Consider the following 21827-nt stretch of genomic DNA (forward strand, 5'->3'; position numbering starts at 1 on the left):
CAGTTTCCGGTCACAATTCAAAGTGTTGGTCATCACCTATAAAGCCCTTCATGGTACTGGACCAGGGTATCTACGAGACCGCCTCCTGCCGCATGAATCCCAGCGACCGGTTAGGTCCCACAGAGTGGGCCTTCTCCGTGTCCCGTCAACAAAACAATGTCGCTTGGCGGGGCCCATGGGAAAAGCCTTCTCTGTCGCGGCCCCGGCCCTCTGCAATCAACTCCCCCGAGAGATTAGAATTGCCCCCACCCTCCTCGCCTTTCGTAAGCTCCTTAAAACCCACCTCTGCCATCAGGCATGGGGCAATTGAGATATTCTTTCCCCCTAAGCCTTTACAATTTATGCATGGTATGTTTGTTTGTATGGATGTTTAGTTTTATAATAAGGGTTTTTAAGTTGTTTTTAGTATTGGATTTACATGATGTTTTTTATTACTGTTGTTAGCCGCCCCGAGTCTACGGAGAGGGGCGGCATACAAATCCAATAAATAAATAAATAAAAAAAATGTGTCCGGCAATAAATTGAAACTTTGACTCGGACTCTGATTTAGTTCGGATGTTACCTGGAGCCTTGATATCTCTTTTTTGAGGGAGAGGAGCATTTCAAGAATGTGGGAAGTAAAATTTAAAAAATAAATAAATGAAAGTGAGTCACACTAACTGTTTGGATTCTGGGCGTCTAGAAGTTCTATGTACACTACGCCGTAATCTACTGGCACGATGTGTAAAATAAATAAATAAACAAGCCTATTTAATTAAAAAATACTTTATCGCTAGCGAGCAAACGCTGTTGGCAAAAATGACGCGGATAGACTTGTTCGGAGCAAGGATCCTACAAAACCATGATTTTTTTTAAAGTAGACATACAGGTATGCTTGCAATAGCGGCGCACAAGACAAACCACATCAGCTAGAGATTGAACAGTATTTACTACGGACACTTTGCTGAGACTTTAACATTCCCAATTAGTGGTTTTCTCTAAATTACCCATAATCAGTTTGCACCGCGCAGTGTTTTGTTAATGTCAGCAACTTTTAAGAGTCGGCGAAATTGAAAAGATTGCCATAGGTTGATGGGTTTGGAGCGAATCCTGACATTTAAGACAGGATGCTTAGAAGATGAAAGGAAGCTGGCTTAGGCAAAGCAATCTTGGGAATATGGAAGGATCCTTTATTCTTAACCCAAAGGTGATTTTTTTTTTCCAGAGGCAACTGGACTTGTTTTTTCTTTTGAAGATTTTTCGCTTCTCCTCCAAGAAGCTTCTTCGCCTCTGAGTGGATGGTGGGGGGTGGAAGGATTTATATTCCTTGCAGACAGCTGGTCACTCATAAGAACATAAGCAGAGCGATGCTGAATCGGACCAAAGCCCATCGAGTCCAGCATTCTGTGTCACACAGTGGTCCATCAATTGTCCATGGAGATCTTGAGCAGAAAGAGAAGGTAAAACCATCCCTTTGCCTTGATCCCCAACAAATGCTACTCAAGGGAATCCTGCTTGCCTCAACCAACATAGAGGCAGCACATCCGTTGGACATCTGTTTCAATAACCACTGATGCACTTGGCATCCATGAATCTGTCTAATCCTGCCTTGAAGCTATCCAGGATGACAGCTGTCACGACCTCTTCTAGAAGTGAATTCCATAAACCAAGGACCCTCTGGATGAAGAAATATTTCCTTTCATTTCTCCTCCCTTTCTTACCTGCGAGCTTTAGGGAGGGCCCCCTTGTCCTAATACAGTGATACCTCGTCTTACAAACGCCTCATCATACAAACTTTTCGAGATACAAACCCGGGGTTTAAGATTTCCCCCCCTCTTCTTACAAACTATTTTCACCTTACAAACCCACCACCGCCACAGGGATGCCCCGCCTCCGGACTTCTGTTGTCAGTGAAGCACCCATTTTTGCGTTGCTGGGATTCCCCTGAGGCTCCCCTCCATGGGAAACCCCACCTCCGGACTTCCCTGTTTTTGTGATGGTGTAGGGCAGTGATTTTCAACCTTTTTTGAACCGCGGCACATTTTTTACATTTACAAAACCATGGGGCACATTGAGGGGGGGGACAGCTAAAAAAAGTTTGGACAAAAAAATTCTCTCCCTCTCTTCCTCCCTTTCACTCTATTTCTCTCTCCCTCTTTCTCTCTTCTTTTCTCTCTCTCTCCATCCCTTTCTTTCTCTCTTCATTCTTTCCTTTTTTGCTCTTTCTCTCTCCCTCCCTACTTCCCTCTGCCTTTCTCTCTCCCACCTTCCCTCCCTCTCTTTATCTCTCTCTTGCTTGCTTTCTTTCTTTCTCTTGCTTTCTTTCTCTCTTGTTCTCTTTCTCTCTTGCCTTCTTTCTTTCTCTCTCTTGCTTTCTTTCTCTCGTTTTATTTCTCTCTCTCTTGCTCTTTCTTTCTCTTGTTTCTCTCTCTGAGCTTCGTGGCACACCTGACCATGTCTCGCGGCACACTGGTTGAAAAACACTGTTGTAGGGGAATCCCAGCAGTGCAAAAACGGGTGCTTCGCTTGCAACAGAAGTCCGGAGGTGGGGTTTCCCAGCGAGGGGAACCTCAGTGAAATTTCAGCATCGCAAAAACACAGAGGTCCAGAGATGGGGTTTCGAGGCAAAAGGGGTGAATTTTGGACTTGCACGCATTAATCGCTTTTCCATTGATTCCTATGGGAAACATTGTTTCATCTGACAAACTTTTCACCTTAAGAACCTCGTCCCAAAACCAATTAAGTTTGTAAGACAAGGTATCACTGTATTGTGTGATAGAGAAAATATATTTTCTCTATCCCCCTTTTTCTATCCTGTGCATGGTTTTATACACTTTGTCTTTTCCCACGGTCATTCGACCCCCAAAGAGGTCCCGAACTCCAGGTTGAGAACCACTGTTCTACAGTCTCAACATCTTTTTTAGAGTGTCCAGTCTCTCCTTGAAAGCCTCCAACAATGAAGCTCCCACAACTTCTAAAAGCAACTTCTATTTCAGTGGTTGACCTTTCAGTGGCCTTATCTAGAGCAGTAGTCCTCAACCTTTCTAATGCCGTGACCCCTTAATACAGTTCCTCATATTGGGGTGACCCCCAACCATAAGTCTAGCGCCAATTCTCCCAACAAAGCTTTAAGCTGATTGGCAGGAAGGTCAGAGGGACGCCCCCACTGTAAATGCCTGATTGGTCGGATTGTAAAAATAGGTTCCAAGGCGCCAGAATAGAAGCTTTAGTTCCTAACACCGTGGGAAATTTGTCTTTTCCCGTGGTTTTCTTAGGCGACCCTTGTGAAAGGGTCATTCAACCCCCAAAGCCCCCCAGGCTGGGAATCACTGATCTACTGGTTCAAACTCAAACTCAACCCAGACAAGATGGAGTGGCTGTGGGTCTTGCCTCCCAAGGACAATTCCATCTGTCCGTCCATTACCCTGGGGGGAGAATCATTGACCCCCTCAGAGAGGATCCGCAACTTGGTCGAACTCCTCGATCCACAGCTCACATTAGAGAAACATCTTTCAGCTGTGGCGAGGGGGGTGTTCGCCCAGGTTCACCTGGTGCACCAGTTGCGGTCCTATTTGGACCGGGAGTCACTGCTCACAGTCACTCATGCCCTCATCACCTCGAGGTTCGACTACTGCAATGCTCTCTACATGGGGCTACCTTTGAAAAGTGTTCGGAAACTTCAGATCGTGCAGAATGCAGCTGCGAGAGCAATCATGAGCTTCCCCAAGTATGCCCATGTTACACCAACACTCCGCAGTCTGCATTGGTTGCCGATCAGTTTCCGGTCACAATTCAAAGTGTTGCTTATGACCCACCAAGCCCTTCATGGCACCAGACCAGATTATCTCAGGGACCGCCTTCTGCCGCACGAATCCCAGCGACCGGTTAGATCCCACAGACTGGGCCTTCTCCGGGTCCCGTCAACTAAACAATGCCGCTTGGCGGGACCCAGGGGAAGAGCCTTCTCTGTGGCGGCCCCGGCCCTCTGGAATCAACTCCCCCCAGAGATTAGAATTGCCCCCACCCTCCTTGCCTTTTGTAAGCTACTTAAAACCCACCTCTGCCGTCAGGCATGGGGGAACTGAGATACTCTTTCCCCCTAGGCCTTTACAATTTTATGAATGGTATGTCTGTACGCATGTTGGTTTTTATATTAATGGGTTTTTAATTGTTTTTAGTATTGGATTATTTTGTATACTGTTTTATTATTGTTGTTAACCGCCCCGAGTCTCCGGAGAGGGGCGGCATACAAATCCTTAATAATAATAATAATAATAATAATAATAATAATAATAATAATAATAATAATAGTGTACCGTGCAGTTCCAGCATAAAACACTTGTTTATCCAAGAGAAGGAGAAAAATATCAACAAAAGCGATGCTACCGTTGTTGTGTGTGTGGTTTTTTTTTTCATTTTATTTCTCAAACTTATTTTAACAGGAGTGACTGAATAAAAATAAAGTTTGAGTCCCATCGTCAAAGGAATGACTTGAGAACTGGGGGGAGGGGGGTCCAGGCAAGCAAAATCACAGCCTCTCTGTGAACTGTGAGACAACACTTGGAGGGGCGGGAATCGATAAATAGTTTTGATGCAAGTCCATGGAATATTACGTTGGAAGGGTCGTCTAAGGAGTTGGGAAGGGGTGGGGGATTTCAGCTTATGTGTATTTCTTGATTTCGTCGTACAAGACTAGGACAAAAGCACCTCCCATCCCTCTGAGGACGTTGGACCACGCGCCCTTGAAAAACGCTTTTCCGCCTTCGTCCCGGGAAATCTTCCGCCAGCAATCGATGGTTCCGGAGTACATGATGTCGGCTGCGGGAGAAAAAGAGAAGAAGAGAAAAACAGAAAACCAAATGAGCAACTAAATTCATCCGATGTTGGCAATAACACAAGTGCCGTTTCGCTGCTTTGCTACTGCTAATAAATTGTCCATAGGTGTTCTGCCGGGCTCTCTGGTAGAACCCTCCCAAAAATTCACAGGTACAAATTTCAGACACACACACGTTTGAAAATTCAAAACAATGTTCTTTATAATGAAAATTCACAGTCCTCCTTCTTTCACTAAGTGAAACACACTTTGATCTGGTTTAGTTTCAAAGCGGGGGAAAATCAGCACACAAAAAGTCAAAGTCAGCAAAGCAGTCACAAAACACAAGGATCAGATAATCCTCCACAATGGCCCAACCCACAGGCTGCTCTTTATAGCAGCCTCACTAATGACCACAGCCCCACCCAACCACAGGTGGCCTCATTTTCTTTGATAATAATCTCTCGGTTGTTGTTGCCTATGCATCGCTCTCCGCATGCGTGGCTGTATCATTAACTCTTGTTCTGAATCCAAGGAGGAGCTAGATAATTGATCTCCTTCTGAGCTGTCTGTCCCACTCTCCTCCTCCCTGTCACTCATGTCTTCTTGGTCAGAGGAGCCTTCATCATCAGATTCCACCGGGGCAAAACAGGCCTGCAGCATGTGGATATCTCCCCCATATCCACAGTCCTTGGGGCAGGGGCAGAGCTAACCACAACAATAGGTGACAAATTATTCTATAGATGGTGTCTTCCCCCCTCAAGATTGGCCAAAATGTCCCCGAAATTAAGCGCAAATTGTTGGAAATGCAATAAAGAGGTTGGCACTTTCTATCACCTGTGGTGGTCCTGTCCCAAAGTCAAAGGTTTTTGGAATATTATACATAGGTGGCTGTTAGAAATTACTAAGGAGGAAATTGAATTTCCTCCAGAAGGTATTTTATTAGGAATCTGGAGCAAAAAATACTCTAAGCCAGTGTTTCCCAATCTTGACAACTTGAAAATATCTGGCTGGGGAATTCTGGGAGTTGAAGTCCAGATATCTTCAAGTTGCCACGGTTGGGAAACATGGCTATAAGCAAACTCTTCATCTAGTGACGCACATAATAACTGCAGCCAGAATACCTTATGCCCAAATGTGGAAAATGTGGAAAAAAGGAAAACATCCCATCGGAAAATATATGAATGTGTAGAGATGGACGAAATGACTAATGAAATTAAGGGAACAAAGGATAATCCTTCCCTGGCACAAGCTGATACAAGAGTTGAGCCTGTGGCCTAATGGCTAAGACCTCTGTCTTACAAGGCAGAGGCCCCAGGTCCAAATCCCAGTAAAGAGTGTGGCTACCTGATGAAGACAAATAAGCCCAAAATAGATCTATATTAGTCTCCCTTCCTTTTCATTATCAGCAAAAATATGTGTTTTATATATATATTGAGCCAAGGTGGCACAGTGAGTAGAGTACAGTACTGTAGACCACTAAAGCTGACTGCTAGATCTGCAGGTCAGCAGTTCAAATCTCACCACCGGCTCAAGGTTGACTCAGCCTTCCATCCTTCCAAGGTGGGTAAAATGAGAACCCAGATTGTGGGGGCAATAAGCTGGCTCTGTTAAAAATAAGTGCTATTGCTAACATGTTGTAAGCCGCCCTGATTCTAAGGAGAAGGGCGGCATTAAAAAAATTGAATAAATAAATAAATAAACACACATATACATATAAGGTGTATAGAAAAAAACTTGACGTGGTAGAAGAAAACTAACTAGTGCTGAAAGCAGCATGTCTAATTAACTATAAAGAAGCTCAAAAATAAAACTCAACAGAAAATGTGTTACAAATTTGAACGGGTCCAAAGACGGGCTACAAGAATGGTGGAAGGTCTTAAGCATAAAACGTATCAGGAAAGACTTCATGAACTCAATCTGTATAGTCTGGAGGACAGAAGGAAAAGGGGGGACAGGATCGAAACATTTAAGTATGTTAAAGGTTAAATAAGGTCCAGGAGGGAAGTGTTTTTAATAGGAAAGTGAACACAAGAACAAGGGGACACAATCTGAAGTTAGCGCAGAAGCGGAAGTTGCGGCACTGCGCATGTGTCGCCATCTTGTTTTCGGCCTCTTTTTTGGGCATTTTTTAAAAAATTGGCACTGTGCTTGGCTACGCAGCACAGAAGGAAGCGAACTGGCAGTGAGTTAGAACCAGTGATGGCCTCCTGCCGGTATAGACAGGTACACAGTAGTGGTAGGTAGGTGCCTGAAGATGATATCACTTCCTGGGGCCACCAGGAAGCCAGATGGAGGGGCTGTTTCTGATTGGCTAACATTGCAGCCACTCACAGCATGTGCAACCAATCGGAACTAAGAATTCGATAGCATGAGAAATCTTTGATAGAGAATGGACCATTCATAAATTGCATCAGAGTGTTCTACTACTAATGATAAAGTATTAGGATTTTTTTTACCCTGCAACAATACTTTCTGGAAAATGTATGAGCTGAAAATTTATTTTTCCCCTTTTGACTTGGGGCTTGTCCACGTGGCCATTCAGCTCAATATAAGTAATAATTAGATGGAAATATATAAAATTAGACAGACAGATAGATAGATAATATAGGAGAGAAGATATTCTAAAAGTGAAATATTTAGCTTATTTAGCCTTCCGTTGTAATGGAAGAAATTTGTTTCAAATATAGCTATATCTGCCAACAGGTAATGCAGAATAATGGTTAAGTTCTTGATGTAGGTGATGTAGAGGAAAGTTGAGGATTTTTCCAGAACATTTCAGCTCTGCAGTTCCTTCAACAGGAGTTTTATATGCATAAAAAATAAATAAATAAACAAACGTATAAAGCTAAAGAATTACAATGTTATCATATGCTTAAAAGATACATAGCTAATCCTTGAACCGTAGTTACAATTGGTGCTATTGCTGGAATGGTGCAAATGATGAATAAATGACCCAGATTATGGTTAAATCACATTTCTTTTTATATTAAGGACAGACTGTCAATCCTGAGCCTTCAACCATCTTCTTAAAGCAGTTTCATTGTCCCTTAGATTACTTTTCCCGTGGAGATAACCTACCAATGGCCCTCTAAAACTTGAAATGCCAGTCAAGACAACAAAAAACCAATAACTGTTGTGGTTAGCTCTGGCCCTGCTCCTGCCCCAAGGACTGTGGATGTGGGGGAGACATCCACATGCTGCAGGCCTGTTTTGCCCCCGGTGGAATCTGATGATGAAGGCTCCTCTGACCAAGAAAACATGAGTGACAGGAGGAGAGTGGGGCAGATAGCTCAGAAGGAGATCAATTATCTAGCTCCTCCTTGGATTTAGAACAAGAGTTAATGGTACAGCCACGCATGCGGAGAGCGATGCATAGGCAACAACAACTGAGAGATTATTATCAAAGAAAATGAGGCCACCTGTGGTTGGGTGGGGCTCTGGTCATTAGTGAGGCTGCTATAAATAGCAGCCTGTGGGTTTGGCCATTGTGGAGGATTATCTGATCTTTGTGTTTCATGACTACTTTACTGACTTCGACCTTTTGTGTGCTGATTTTTCCCGCTTTGAAACTAAACCAGAGCAAAGTGTGTGTCACTTTGTGAAAGAAGGAGGACTGTGAATTGCCTCACAGCTGCAAGCTAAGTATCACAGAACTGATAAGGGACTTGTACAAATTACCACTTTGTTTGGAGACGAGGGCTCTTTGCTATACCAAAAGAGGGCTTGGTTTAAGTGAATTTTCATTATAAAGAACATTATTTTGAATTTTCAAACGTGTGTGTGTCTGAAATTTGTACCTGTGAATTTTTGGGAGGATTCTACCAGAGAGCCCGACAGAACAATAACGATGGGAATTGTATTACTATAACATCAATAGAATTGGACATCCCAGCCCCTGGCGTGTATAATATCTTTGCCCAGATCACTCCAGATCTCTGGTTAGAAAGCAACCAGATCTGAGATCATCTCTAAAAGCTGAGTCAACAGCCCAACTGATTGGAGTTAAAACTAACCTTTGAAGACAACCATGTTGTTCAAAAAACATAATTTTATCTCTTAGTTACATTTCCCCCCCTCTCTGCTGCGTGTGCCTATGGGAGAAGCAAGCTAAACACAGCTACAATGGGACATTTGGAAGAAAAGCCAGATGGAGTCCTTGGTGCTCTTGTTGTTTTGCAGACGTTTTATGACCCAAGTATGTAACGTCATCAATCTTAACAGTAAGTTTGGGTTATGAAAAGTCCAAACAAGCAAACCACCAAGTTTAAGGATTTAGGGGGAGTGATTTCTGACAGTCTCAAAATGGGTGAACAGTGCGGACAGGCGGTAGGGAAAGCAAGTAGGATGCTTGGCTACATAGCTAGAGGTATAACAAGCAGGAAGAGGGAAATTGTGATCCCGCTATATAGAGCGCTGGTGAGACCACATTTGAAATACTGGGTTCAGTTCCAGAGACCTCACCTACAAAAAGATATTGATAAGACTGAACAGGTCAAAAGATGGGCTAGAAAAATGGTGGAAGGTCTTAAGCATAAAACGTATCAGGAAAGACTTCATGAACTCAATCTGTATAGTCTGGAGGACAGAAGGAAAAGGGGGGACATGATCGAAACATTTAAATATGTTAAAGGGTTAAATAAGGTTCAGGAGGGCAGTGTCTTCAATAGGAAAGTGAACACAAGAACAAGGGGGTACAATCTGAGGTTAGTTGGGGGAAAGATCATAAGCGACTTGAGAAAATATTATTTGACTGAAAGAATAGTAGATGATTGGAACAAACTTCCAGCAGACATGGATTGGTAAATCCACAGTAACTGAATTTAAACATGCCTGGGATAAACATAGATCCACCCTAAGATAAAATACAGGAAATAGTATAAGGGCAGACTAGATGGACCACGAGGTCTTTTTCTGCCGTCAATCTTCTATGTTTCTACTATGTTAAAGAGCATCAGGGATTCCAACATTTAGCTGTGATGTACAAATGCTCTTTTCTACTGGAAAAGTTAAATACACACCTCCTTTGCGACCAGATTGCATCATCATTCTCCGCCGGACAGTGTCGAAGGGATATGAGGTCAAACCTGCCACGGCTGTTACCGTCTGCGCGATCATCCAACTGATTAAGATGTGAGTGTTCTTTGGGTCGGGAAGCATTCCTGGAGAAGGAAACCCAAAACTCTGTTTAATTACAGTCCATTAAGAGTGCTGTTTTCTAATTGCGGCAACTTTTAAGATAGATGGATTTCAACTCCCAGAATTCCTCAGTCAGTGTGGATGGATGGGGAATTCTGGGAGTTGAAGTCCACCTATCTTCAATCTTGTTAAAGTTGGAGGAAAAATTCAATTTCAATTCAATTCAATTTATTAGATTTGTATGCCGCCCCTCTCCGAAGATTCGGGGCGGCTCACAACAATGATAAAAACAATATTATAATGGCACAAATCTAATATTAAAAATAACTAAAAACCCTATCATAATTAAAAAACCAAACAACACATACATACAAAACATAAATTATAAGGAGCCTGGGGGAAAGATGTCTAAAATCCCCCATGCCTGGCGGTATAGGTGGGTCTTGAGTAGTTTATGGAAGACAAGGAGGGCGGGAGCAGTTCTAATCTCTGGCGGGAGTTGATTCCAGAGAAGGCTCTTCCCCTGGGGAGCCGCCACAGAGAAGGCTCTTCCCCTGGGGCCCACCAAACGATATTGTTTAGTCGACAGGACCCAGAGAAGGCCAACTCTGTGGGACCTTATCGGTTGCTGGGATTCGAGCGGTAGCAGGCGGTTCCGGAGGTACTCTGGTCCAGTACCATGTAGGGCTTTAAAGGTCATATCCAACACTTTGAATTGTGACCGGAAATTGATCGGCAGCCAATGCCTTAAAAAAATGCCTTAAAGTGAGGATCTCCCACCGTGGCAACTTTTAAGACTGGTGGACCTCAATTCCCAGAACTTTATATTTATTTTTATTCTGTCTATTTCTTTTATATGTTTTTTTTAATATCCATGTAAGCTGCCTTGAGTCGCAGTGTGCGAATCGGAGGCAAGATAACTTTTCTAAAATAAAAAAATAAATTAAACTTCTCAGGCAATTTTCTTCCCTGGGGAATTGTGGGAGTTGGAGACCACCTATCGTAAAGTTGCTAAAAAGTTGGAAAAAATGGTTTAGCGCAGGGATCTCCCACCTTGGCAACTTTTAAGACTGGTGGACCTCAATTCACAGAACTTTTTATTTCTTTCATATGTTTTTATATCCATGTAAGCCGCCTTGAGTCGCCGTGTGTCAGTCGGTAGCAAAATACGTTTTCAAAATTGAAATGAGCCTTGGTAGCGCAGTGGTTAGAGTGCAGTACTGCAAGCTGCTTCTGCAGTTCACCAGTTCAAATCTCACCACTGGCGCAAGGTTGACTCAGCCTTCCATCCTTCCGAGGTGGGTAAAACGAGGACCCAGGTTGTTTGGGGGCCCTATGCTCACTCTGTAAACCTCTTAGAGAGGGCTGTGAAGCACTGTGAAGAAGTATATAAGAAAGTGCTATTGCTAAAATAAAAACTTAAATTAAAAAATAAACTTCTCAGCCAATTTTTCTATCTGGGGAATTGTGGGAGTTGAAGTCCACCTACCTTAAAGTGGTTAAGTTGGTAGGAGAAGAAATGCCTTAAGAGAAGGAGTCCTCAAACTTGGCAACTTTAAGACTTGGGAGGGGGGTGGGACTTCCCTTCCCAGAACTTGTCAGCCAGCTTTGCTGTCTCTGGGGAATTCTGGGATTTGAAGTCCACCTATCTTAAAGTTACCAAGGTGTGAGATCCCTGCCAATGGAGAGTTAATTTAAGTTTAACTTTATTGGATTTATATGCTGCCCCTCTATGAGGACTCGGGACGGCTTACAACATATAAAAAAGACAATATATATCAAAATCCAAATACAGTGATACCTTGTCTTACAAACTTAATTGGTTCTGGGACGAGGTTCTTAAGGTGAAAAGTTTGTAAGACGAAACAATGTTTCCCATAGGAATCAATGGAAAAGCGATTAATGCGTGCAAGCCCAAAATTCACCCCTTTTGCCAGCTGAAGCGCCCGTTTTTGCGCTGCTGGGATTCCCCTGAGGCTCCCCTCCATGGGAAACCCCACCTCTGGACTTCTGTGTTTTTGCAATGCTGCAGGGGAATCCCAGCAGGGGAATCCCAGCATCGCAAAAGGAAGTCCAGAGGTGGGGTTTCCCATGGAGGGGAGCCTCAGGGGAATCCCAGCAGCGCAAAAACGGGTGCTTCGCTGGCAACGGGAGTCTGGAGGCAGGGCATCCCAGCGGCGGTGGTGGGTTTGTAAGGTGAAAATAGTTTGTAAGAAGAGGCAAAAAAAATCTTAAACCCCGGGTTTGTATCTCGAAAAGTTTATATGATGAGGCGTTTGTAAGATGAGGTATCACCGTAATTAAAATTCAGTTACAATTAAAAAACTAAAGAACCAATTAAAATGCACATATAACCCAACAAATACACTATACATTCATCGGCCAGGGGGGAGATTCCAATAACCGCAAGCTTGGCAGCATAGGTGAGTCTTTAGACTCTTGCAGAATGTGAGTTAGGTGGGGGCAGTGTGAATCTCTGGGGGGGAGCTGATTCCAGAGGGTCGGGACCGCCACAGAGAAGGCTCTGCCCCTAGGTCCCGCCAAATGATATTGTCTAGTTGATGGCACCTGGAGATGGCCGACTCTGTGGGAGTTGTTGGGATTAATGCAGCAGGAGGCGGTCCTGTAAGTAATCTGGTCCTGTGCCATTTCGGGCTTTATAGGTCATAACCTATAACCGCCTCCGGCCGCAGGAATCCCAGCGACCGGTTAAGTCCCACAGAGTTGGCCTTCTTAGGAACCCGTTGACGAAACAATGCCGTCTGGCGGGACCCAGGGGAAGAGCCTTCTCCGTGGCGGCCCCGACCCTCTGGAATCAACTCCCCCCCCCGGAGATTAGGATTGCCCCCACCCTCCTTGCCTTTCGCAAACTCCTTAAAACCCACCTCTGCCGTCAGGCATGGGGAAATTGATTCCCCTGGGCCGTTTCCGTTTTATGTATGGTTTGTCTGAGATGTATGACTGTTTTTTATATTAAGGGTTTCAAATTGTTTTTAAGTATTGGGTTTGTACTGTTCTGTTGTTGTTGAGCCGCTCCGAGTCTTCAGAGAGGGGTGTCATACAAATCTAATAAATAATAATAATAACCAACATTTTGAATTGAGTCCGGAAACCGATTGGCAGTCAGTGCAGACCGCGCAGTGTTGGAGAGATGTCGGTAATCCCATGACCGCTCGCGTGGCTGCATTCTGCACAATTTGTAGTTTCCGAACGCTCTTCAAGGGTAGCCCCATGCAGAGAGCACTGCAGTAGTCAAACCTCGAGTTGATAAAGGCATGAGTGACTGTGAGCAGGGACTCCCTGTCCAGATAGGCCAGGCAAAGGACTACAAAGTCCATCCCCCACGCCCTTTACCTTTGGCGGTGTCATAAATGCCGAAATACGCCGCTCGGTAGATGATGATCCCTTGGACGGAGACGTTGAAGCCTTGGTAGAGGCCCCGAAGGCCGTCGGATTTGAAGATCTTCACCAAGCAGTCGCCGAGACCTTTGAACTCTCGCTCGGCGCCAGCTTTGCCCACATCTGCTGCCAGGCGGGTCCTGGCGAAATCGAGAGGGTAGACGAAGCAGAGCGACGTGGCTCCGGCAGCACCGCCCGACGCCAGGTTGCCGGCAAAGTAACGCCAGAACTGGGTTCTTTTGTCGACGCCGCCCAAGAAGATCTGCTTGTACTTGTCTTTGAAGGCGAAGTTGAGGGCCTGCGTGGGGAAGTAGCGGATGACGTTGGCCAAGTTGCCCCGCCAGAAGGAGAGGAAGCCCTGCTCCTTAGGGATTCGCACCACGCAGTCGATGATGCCCTTGTACTGCTGCTCGGCCCGGATCTGCAGGCTGGCATGTTGGACCTGGCGGAGAAAAAAAGGGGGGACAACGAGAGGAAGGTTAAAAAGAGCAGGAATGGCCACCTTCGGATTTTCTCTCTCAATCTTTCTTTTTTTTGCTCTTTCTCCCTCTTTCTTTCTTTGTCTCTCTCTCTGTCTCTCTTTTCTTTCTCCCTCTTTTTTCTTTTTTGTCTTTCTACTGCATACCCTTTTCTTTCTTTCTTTCCTTCCTTCTTCCCATCTTTCTCTGCTTTTTCTTTCTCTTTCCCTGTTTCCCTTTCTCTTTTCCTTTCTCTTTCTCCCTCTTTTTCTTTCACTTTTTTTCTCTCTTCCTCTCCCTCTTTCTTTTTCTTCTCCCTCCCCATTTTTCTTTTTCTTTCTTTCTTTCTCCTTCACCCTTTCTTTCTTTCTTTCTCTCTCATTCTTCCCATCTTTCTCTCCTTTTCCTTTCTCACCCTCTTTTTCTTTCAATTTCTCTCTCCCCCCCCTCTTTCTTTCATCATCTCCCGCTCTTTTTCTTTCTTTGTTGTCTTTCTGTCTTCCTCACATTCTTTCTTTCCTGTCTTTCCTTCTTTCCATCTTTCTCTTCTTTTCCTTTCTCTCTTTCTCCCCCTTTTTTCTTTCTTTGTCCCTTTCTCTTTCCTTCTCCCTCTTTCTTTCTCTCCTTTCTTCCTTTTCTCTTTTTTCTTTCTCTCTCCCTCCTTTTCTGTTTCTCTCTCCCCCTTTCTTTCACCCTCTTTCTCTCTCTCTCAGGCACTCAATATCTATATCCTCCCAACTTAGATGACTGACTCAGGGTGGGTTACATATCTAACATTCCAAACCAATGAAAACTCTTTAAGAGACATTAAAATAATAACAACATCCACCCAATCAACCAGTATATACAGCAGATGGTTAATGAACTAATAATCACACCAAGTAACAGGGCCCTTAACATAGCTGTAGCCCCAGGACTGGAGTAAACATCCATAGAAACATAGAAACATAGAAGACTGACGGCAGAAAAAGACCTCCTGGTCCATCTAGTCTGCCCTTATACTATTTCCCGTATTTTATCTTACAATGGATATATGTTTATCCCAGGCATGTTTAAATTCAGTTACTGTGGATTTACCAACCACGTCTGCTGGAAGTTTGTTCCAAGGATCTACTACTCTTTCAGTAAAATAATATTTTCTCATGTTGTTTTTGATCTTTCCCCCAACTAACTTCAGATTGTGTCCCCTTGTTCTTGTGTTCACTTTCCTATTAAAAACACTTCCCTCCTGGACCTTATTTAACCCTTTCACATATTTAAATGTTTCGATCATGTTCCCCCTTTTCCTTCTGTCCTCCACACTATACAGATTGAGTTCATGAAGTCTTTCCTGATACGTTATAATTATTAAAGCATTTAGGACAATATGGGTTCATGCTAACTCCCATTGCAACATTTAAATTGAGATGGCACAAATGGTTCAGAATAGAAAGTGATACTTTAGCTTCTAGATTAAACAACTCAGTGGTCTTTGTAGGGTTTTAGACCAACCAGAGTTCGTAATCTAAGGGCACAAAAAGTAGCCCCAAATCACATTTATTTGGGAATTTTTGGGGGCCTGGCAATCGGTTTTGAAACATCAAAATCATTATTATACACCAGTACAATTAGCACGCTTTCAAACGATGATGAAAGGAAATTGTTGGCATGGATGTAAGGAAAAAGCAGTATTTATGCATATGTTTTGGGAATGCAGTAAAGTCCAAAAATTTTGGAAGCAAATACAAACGGAAGTGAATAAAATTACGAATAGTGACTGGAAATTAAGCCAGGAAGCAGCACTATTGATAAAAAATAGTGAGGTAAAAGAATATGAAGAAATTAAAACTGCAGCAATAGAAATTGCCCAAGCAACTATAGTGCTTGGGTGGAAAGATGCTAATAAATGGACGATAAAAAATTGGTGCAGGTACATGGTGGATCACATTCACTACGAAATTATGGAAATTAGATTACATAATTATAATGACGAGAAATTAGTAGCAACAATGAGGCGGTGGGAAAAGGTTAAAAACCATATATTAATATTAGTAAGCGATGCAAACGTAAAAATAAAATTCTGAGGTAAATAGAAACATAGAAGTCTGACGGCAGAAAAAGACCTCCTGGTCCATCTAGTCTGCCCTTATACTATTTTCTCTATTTTATCTTAGGATGGATATATGTTTATCCCAGGCATGTTTAAATTCAGTGACTGTGGATTTACCAACCACGTCTGCTGGAAGTTTGTTCCAAGGATCTACTACTCTTTCAGTAAAATAATATTTTCTCATGTTGCTTTTGATCTTTCCCCCAACTAACTTCAGATTGTGTCCCCTTGTTCTTGTGTTCACTTTCCTTTTAAAAACACTTCCCTCCTGGACCTTATTTAACCCTTTAACATATTTAAATGTTTCGATCCTGTCCCCCCTTTTCCTTCTGTCCTCCAGACTCTACAGATTGAGTTCATGAACTCTTTCCTGATACGTTTTATGCTTAAGACCTTCCACCATTCTTGTAGTCCGTCTTTGGACCCGTTCAATTTTGTCAATATCTTTTTGTAGGTGAGGTCTCCAGAACTGAACACAGTATTCCAAATGTGGTCTCACCAGCATTCTATATAGCGGGATCATAATCTCCCTCTTCCTGCTTGTTATACCTCTAGCTATGCAGCCAAGCATCCTACTTGCTTTCCCTACCGCCTGACTGCACTGTTCACCCATTTTGAGACTGTCAGAAATCACTACCCCTAAATCCTTTTCTTCTGAAGTATTTGCTAACACAGAACTGCCAATACAATACTCAGATTGAGGATTCCTTTTCCCCAAGTGCCTTATTGCAACGATATAGAATGAAAGATATAGAATTGACTCTTCCCTGGTGGAGGGATATATGATTTTGTTTTGCTTGTCTGGTGATGGCACACACCTTTATGTTTGAATTTATGTTTTATCTTTTTGTTAAAATTTTAAAAAAATCAATAAAATGTATTTTTTTTTAAAAAAAAAGAAACATCAAAATCATGACAGTTTAAAAAGAAAAAAATCACGTTGCATCTTGTCGAACATTGTACGGGAAGTCACCGGAAGTAGTTTTTTCTTTCTCCACCCTCAGACGGAAGGAAGAAACTGCAGCTAAAACTGTGGGTTTTTTTTAAAAAAAAAAAAACACCCCAAAAGCTAATCCGTTTAATAGTTGATGCTTTGTCCTAGGCCTACAAAATAACCCTGCATTTGAAATCTGGGGCATTAAAATTTTAAAAAAGCTTGGAAATTTAGAGTGCAATCAGGAAAGCAAATTTCCCAGGCCGAAAGAGGTCGGAATTCCAGTTCCGGTTAGAAGTTGGCAAGGCCAGCCAGAGGCCACAGGGCTGAATCGACTCGCCCGCTGCTGCTGGGTAAGCTTAGGTAGACAATGGTAGTAATCCACCCGGTGATAAGAGGTTCTTTGCAAGGTGACCTCTTTCCCCGGAGAGATTGTGGCTCGGCGCCATCCCTAGAGATCAAGGCGTCCTTAGCTGCCTGTGCTAAGCAAACCAGGTCATAACCCAAGTCTCCAGACCTCTGCGTTTTTTTCCTCTCCCATTCACCCGTCCTTAAATTGCCCGCTGCTTCTTTCTCGTTGCCCGGGGCTCAAAAGGTTTGTAAGAAACATAGAAGATTGACAGTAGACTTTCCAGAAGAAAAGAGCATTTGTACATCGGGGAAAAATGTTGGAATCCCCAATGCTCTTTAACAACGAAACACAGAAAAAGACCACCTGGTCCATCTAGTCTGCCCTTATATTATCCTGTATTTTATTTTAGGATGGATGTATGTTTATCCCAAGCACGTTTAAATTCAGTTCCTGTGGATTGACCAACCACGTCTGCTGGAAGTTTGTTCCAAGCATCTACTACTCTTTCGGTCCAATAATATTTTCTCACGTCGCTTCTGATCTCCACCCCCCCAAACTAACCTCAGATTGTGGGCCCTTTGTTCTTGGGTTCACTTTCCTATTGAAAACACTTCCCTCCCGAACCTTATTTAACCCTCTAATGTATTTAAATGTTTCAGTCGTATCCCCTCTTTCCCTTCTGTCCTCCAGGTTATACAGATTGAGTCTTTCCTGATAGGTTTTATGCTTAAGACCTTCCACCTAACCTCAGATTGTGGGCCCTTGTTCTTGGGTTCACTTTCCTGTTTAAAAACACTTCCCTGCCTTGTTGTCCCTTGCAGGAAGTTAGGATGCCGGGTTTAAAATCTACCGTGACCTTGCTAGGCCTTGGGGGCAAACTCATGGGTGGAAAAGCAGACTTTGATCGATATTTTGAATTATTTCAAGAAAGGCAGGTCCTGGGCGAGGCTGGCTGTTTGCCGGGAACCCCTCGAAGGACAAGACAAAAATGGAGCAAGACAGGTTTCAGGCCCGGCTGCCCTTTCCCCTTCAAGGTCAAACGATGGCAAAAAAAACCCCACCCAACGTGGAGCACCAGACAGGAGGATGGGATTAATTCCTTTGCAAGGGCAGGAAAGCCGCTCAGGGGCCCAAAGGAGAAGGGAAAGGAGACCCCCCCTGCCAGGAGAAGGAATCGCCATAAGCCCTCCAATTCAATCTCTCCAAAACGGTGTGGCCGGAATTGACATCAACCAAACTGGATTTTCTCCAGGGCTGCCAGCTTTTTCACCGCCGCAGCAATGAGGAGGAGAGTGGGGGATAAGGAAAGAGGGGGGGGGGCTTTCCTGTGGGTGGGTGAGAGATCCAGGGCCCCCTAAGGTCCAGATGGGTTTTGGGAAGGGGGGGAGATCATCCCTGGCTCTTTTGGAGGCACTGCCAAGGGTTCACAAAAAATGCGATGGAGATGGGAAGTAACCGGGAGGTTTCTGGAGGGGGGGGCATCAAAGGGGTTCATAAACGAAATAGGGGAGGCCAGAATGCAGGGCTGAAAAGGGAGGGGGGGGCTAAGAAGCGATGGGAGAGGGCCATCCAAGGGAAGGGGTTCCTACACAAGTTGGGGAGGCCAAGTCCAGGGCTGAAAAGGGGGGGGGCTGGGAAGTGGTGGGAAGGGGCATCAAAGAAGGGGGTTCATAAATGAGATGGGGGGCAGGCCCAAGGAGGGGGAGCTTAAGAAGCGTTTCTGCAGTGGGGAGGGGGAGATGGGGAGCCCAGGTCCTGGGAGGGAGTGGGGGCTCAGGAAGTAACCTTGAGGTTTCTGTAGGGGGGGCATAAAAGGAAACGGGGAATCCAGGTCCAGGGAAGAGGGGGCTCGGGGGGCAGCAAAGAGGGGGGGGGGTGTTGTTTCACAAACGAGATGGGGAGGCCGGGATCCAGGGTGGAGGGGGGCTCAAGACGTGACTGTGGGGGTTTCTGCAGTGGGGAGGGGGCATCCAAGGAAAGCCCAAGTGTAGAGAAGGGGGGGCAGGAAGCGGTGGGAGGGGGACATCCAAGGGGAGGGGTTCACAAATGAGATGGGGAGCCTAGGTCCTGGGACGGAGGGGGGGCTCAGGAAATAACCTTGAGGTCTCTGTAGGAGGGGGGCATCAAAGGAAATTGGGAACCCAGGTCCAGGGAGGGAGGGGGCTCAGGAAGTGGCCATGGGGAGGATCCAAGGAGAGGGGAAGCTCAGGCCATGGAAGGGAGGGGGGATCAGGAAGTAACCTTGATGTTTCTGTAGGGGGGGGCATCAAAGGAAATGGGGGGGCAGGTCCAGTGGGGGGGGGTTCAGGAAGTGGCCCTGGGAGTTTCTGCAGTGGGGAGGGGGCATCCAAGAGGAGCCCAGGTGTAGGGCTGGGAAGTGGGTCAGGAAGCGGTGGGAGGGGGGCATCCAAGGGGAGAGGTTCAGAAGTGAGACGGGGAGGCCAGGGTCCAGGGAGGGGGCTCAAAGGGGAGATGGGGAGCAGGAAGCGGTGGGAGGGGGGCCTCAGAGACGAGAGGTTCACCCCCCCTCCCACACATCTCCTTGGAGCGACCTTAGAGGGAAGGGCAGGGCGTCTCTCCGCCCTCCCCACGAGGCCCACGCGGCAGATGGAGGAGCCCCCCCCCACTCCTCCCCTCGGCCCCTCCCTTCAGGCACAGCCCCACCCCCCGCCCGCGCTGACCTGCAGCAGGAGCTTGACCCTCTCGATGGGGGCCACGGCCGTCTTGGAGATCGCGGCCGCCACGCCGCCCGCCAAGAAGTCCTTGAGGAAGGAGACGGCCGCGTCGGTCATGATGCTGCTGGTGCTGGTGCTGCTGTTGTGAGGAGCCGGGCCGGCGACGGCGGACTTTCAAGGATGGCAACCCGGGTGGGGGGAAGAAATTAAAAAAAAAGGCGCTGCCGGCGGACTGAGAGCGAGTCCTTGAAATGGCCGGCTTTTATACACGGGGCGTCCCGCCGACACGAACGTGGGAACGGCGGGAGGAGGAGGAGGAACGCGCTTCCCGACGCCCTGATTGGCTGCCGGCCGGAGGGAGGGACCGGAGAGAGGACTGCGGGGGGGGGCAAAGGTTGGGGGGAGCCTTGAAGGGTGGATCCCAGATCCCTGATCCCGGGATTCCTCCCCCTTCCCGCTCCGGGATCTGTTCCGCGGGTGAAAGGATCACTTCTTGCAAGGGGGGTGGGTGGGTGGGTCACTTCTTACAGGGGGGGGGAGGATTAAATCGAGCGGGCCCAGAGCTTTAACCTTGGAGACGGACAGGCCCCGCAAAGGATGCCGGCTTGTCACCTGCGTGACGTCGGGCGGGCCACGGGCAGGGCGGGACCGCGGCGGCCGCGCGTGTCCTCGGATGCCCCCCCCTCGCCCTGCCTGGCCGACGTAGGGAGGGGAAGGGCGGCCATCCCACGCCCCCCCGCCCCGCCCCCCCTCGCCTAATCGTGACTGCCACTCAGAGATTTTTTTCTGCCCTGGGCCTGCCCGCTGCCTCATTTGAGGGCGGCTGGTGTGGGGGCTGATGTAGGGTTCATGCCTCCCACTTTATGTAGGGCTGATGTACCCCACTTGAGGGGGGTCATGTGCCTCACTTGGGGGGCTGATGTGCCCCACCTGAGGGGATAAAGTGCTGCCCTTGGGGGGCTGATGTGCCCCACCTGAGGGGATAAGGTGCTGCCCTTGGGGGGCTGATGTGCCCCACTTGGGTGGGTGTGTTAATGTGCTCCGCTTCGGTTGGTGGGAGTGATGATGTACCCCACTTGAGGGGGGGTCATGTGCCTCACTTGGGGGGCTGATGTGCCCCACCTGAGGGGATAAGGTGCTCTCCTTGGGGGGCTGATATGCCCCACCTGAGGGGATAAGGTGCTTCCCTTGGGGGGCTGATATGCCCCACCTGAGGGGATAAGGTGCTCTCCTTGGGGGGCTGATATGCCCCACCTGAGGGGATAAGGTGCTTCCCTTGGGGGGCTGATATGCCCCACCTGAGGGGATAAGGTGCTTCCCTTGGGGGGCTGATATGCCCCACCTGAGGGGATAAGGTGCTCTCCTTGGGGGGCTGATATGCCCCACCTGAGGGAATAAGGTGCTTCCCTTGGGGGGCTGATGTGCCCCACCTGAGGGGATAAGGTGCTCTCCTTGGGGGGCTAATGTGCCCCACCTGAGGGAATAAGGTGCTTCCCTTGGGGGGCTGATATGCCCCACCTGAGGGAATAAGGTGCTTCCCTTGGGGGGCTGATGTGCCCCACCTGAGGGGATAAGGTGCTCTCCTTGGGGGGCTAATGTGCCCCACCTGAGGGAATAAGGTGCTTCCCTTGGGGGGCTGATGTGCCCCACCTGAGGGGATAAGGTGCTCTCCTTGGGGGGCTAATGTGCCCCACCTGAGGGAATAAGGTGCTTCCCTTGGGGGGCTGATGTGCCCCACCTGAGGGGATAAGGTGCTCTCCTTGGGGGGCTAATGTGCCCCACCTGAGGGAATAAGGTGCTTCCCTTGGGGGGCTGATGTGCCCCACCTGAGGGGATAAGGTGCTCTCCTTGCGTGGCTGATGTGCCCCACCTGAGGGGATAAGGTGCTGCCCTTGGGGGGCTGATGTGCCCCACTTGGGTGTGTGTGTTAATGTGCTCCACTTCGGTTGATGGGAGGGCTGATGTACCCCACTTGGGTGTGTGTGTTAA

General features: G+C 46.6%; 1 protein-coding gene across 1 annotated transcript; it reads right to left on the reverse strand.

The window, feature by feature from the left end:
* Positions 1-4523: 4523 nt before the first annotated feature.
* On the reverse strand, positions 4524-20130 carry SLC25A5 (solute carrier family 25 member 5). Its single transcript, XM_070759912.1, has 4 exons — positions 19845-20130; positions 13286-13772; positions 9814-9954; positions 4524-4797 (listed from the first exon to the last, which is right to left on the reverse strand). The coding sequence occupies exons 1-4, from the start codon at positions 19953-19955 to the stop codon at positions 4640-4642; spliced, it is 897 nt and encodes a 298-aa protein (XP_070616013.1). The 5' UTR covers positions 19956-20130; the 3' UTR covers positions 4524-4639.
* Between the last annotated feature and the right edge of the window lie 1697 nt (positions 20131-21827).

The sequence above is a fragment of the Erythrolamprus reginae genome, chromosome 8, assembly GCF_031021105.1.
Source record: "Erythrolamprus reginae isolate rEryReg1 chromosome 8, rEryReg1.hap1, whole genome shotgun sequence".
Classification (NCBI taxonomy): Eukaryota; Metazoa; Chordata; class Lepidosauria; order Squamata; family Dipsadidae; genus Erythrolamprus; species Erythrolamprus reginae.

Coding starts and splice junctions, on each gene's coding strand:
- SLC25A5 (XM_070759912.1), bottom strand. CDS start 19,955: ATGACCGACGCGGCCGTCTCCTTCCTCAAGGACTTCTTGGCGGGCGGC. Junction 13,773..19,844: donor GGGTCAAGCTCCTGCTGCAG/GTCAGCGCGGGC, acceptor TTTCTCCGCCAG/GTCCAACATGCCAGCCTGCA. Junction 4,798..9,813: donor GCAATCTGGTCGCAAAGGAG/GTGTGTATTTAA, acceptor TTTCTCCCGCAG/CCGACATCATGTACTCCGGA.